This window comes from Gregarina niphandrodes, assembly GCF_000223845.1.
Source record: "Gregarina niphandrodes unplaced genomic scaffold scaffold00006, whole genome shotgun sequence".
Classification (NCBI taxonomy): Eukaryota; Apicomplexa; class Conoidasida; order Eugregarinorida; family Gregarinidae; genus Gregarina; species Gregarina niphandrodes.
This window is the reverse complement of record NW_011645777.1, coordinates 84,202-84,945: the sequence shown is the minus strand read 5'-3', so window position 1 is coordinate 84,945 and position 744 is coordinate 84,202. Positions and strand designations below refer to the sequence as shown.

Genomic DNA, 744 nt, shown 5'->3' with positions numbered 1-744 from the left:
TTGGCAAGAATGTGTTTTTATACATTGACGACGTGGTTATCTGTGGTGATACCAAGGAGGAGGTCCTAACGCTTTTGGAGAAAGTCCTGCAGCGTACGATCACCTCTGGATTCTACCTTCGACTCGACAAGTCTGAGTGGATGAAGCCAACGGTCGACTATCTGGGTTATAAGGTAGGTCGAGACGGGATCAAGGTACGTAGCAAGTCCGTAAAGAGTGTAACGGCCCCGCCGACGAATAAGGCTGAACTCCAGAGCTTTCTCGGTTTGGTGGGCTTTCCCGGTACGAATGGACAGATCGACTGCAGCTAGACTTCGACGGTCTCAAGCGGGCAGTAGCGAATACCGCAACCTTACACGCGCCACGACCAGGAAGTCCGTACGTAGTATACACGGATGCCTCCGGAGTGGGCGTAGGAGCAGCGCTCATGCAGGAGCAAGACGGCCAAGAAGTACCCCTGGAGTGTATGCAAGCCGTAAGTTGTCAGACACAGAACGAAGGTGGGGTACGTACCCGAGAGAGGGAGCTCTACACCATCAAGTACGCGGTACTTGATGGTGGCGAGACTACCTCGGCCTAGAGAAGTTTGTGGTACGGACGGATCACAACAACCTCAGATACCTAGCGACGGCCCCCACTGGCAAGGTCCAGCGTTGGGCATTGTCTAGCGCGATTTAACTTCGATATAGAGTTCCTACAGGGAAGTCAGAATAACGTTGCAGACTGGCTTAGTAGGTATGCCGC

General features: G+C 53.2%; 1 protein-coding gene across 1 annotated transcript; it reads left to right on the top strand.

Annotated features, from left to right (window-relative positions):
* Positions 1-140: 140 nt before the first annotated feature.
* GNI_042660 (hypothetical protein) lies at positions 141-580 on the top strand (the record flags this gene model as incomplete). The annotated part of the gene is made up of 2 exons (XM_011131213.1): positions 141-282; positions 387-580. 2 exons carry the CDS (start codon positions 141-143, stop codon positions 578-580), a joined length of 336 nt encoding a protein of 111 aa, XP_011129515.1.
* Positions 581-744: the final 164 nt, after the last annotated feature.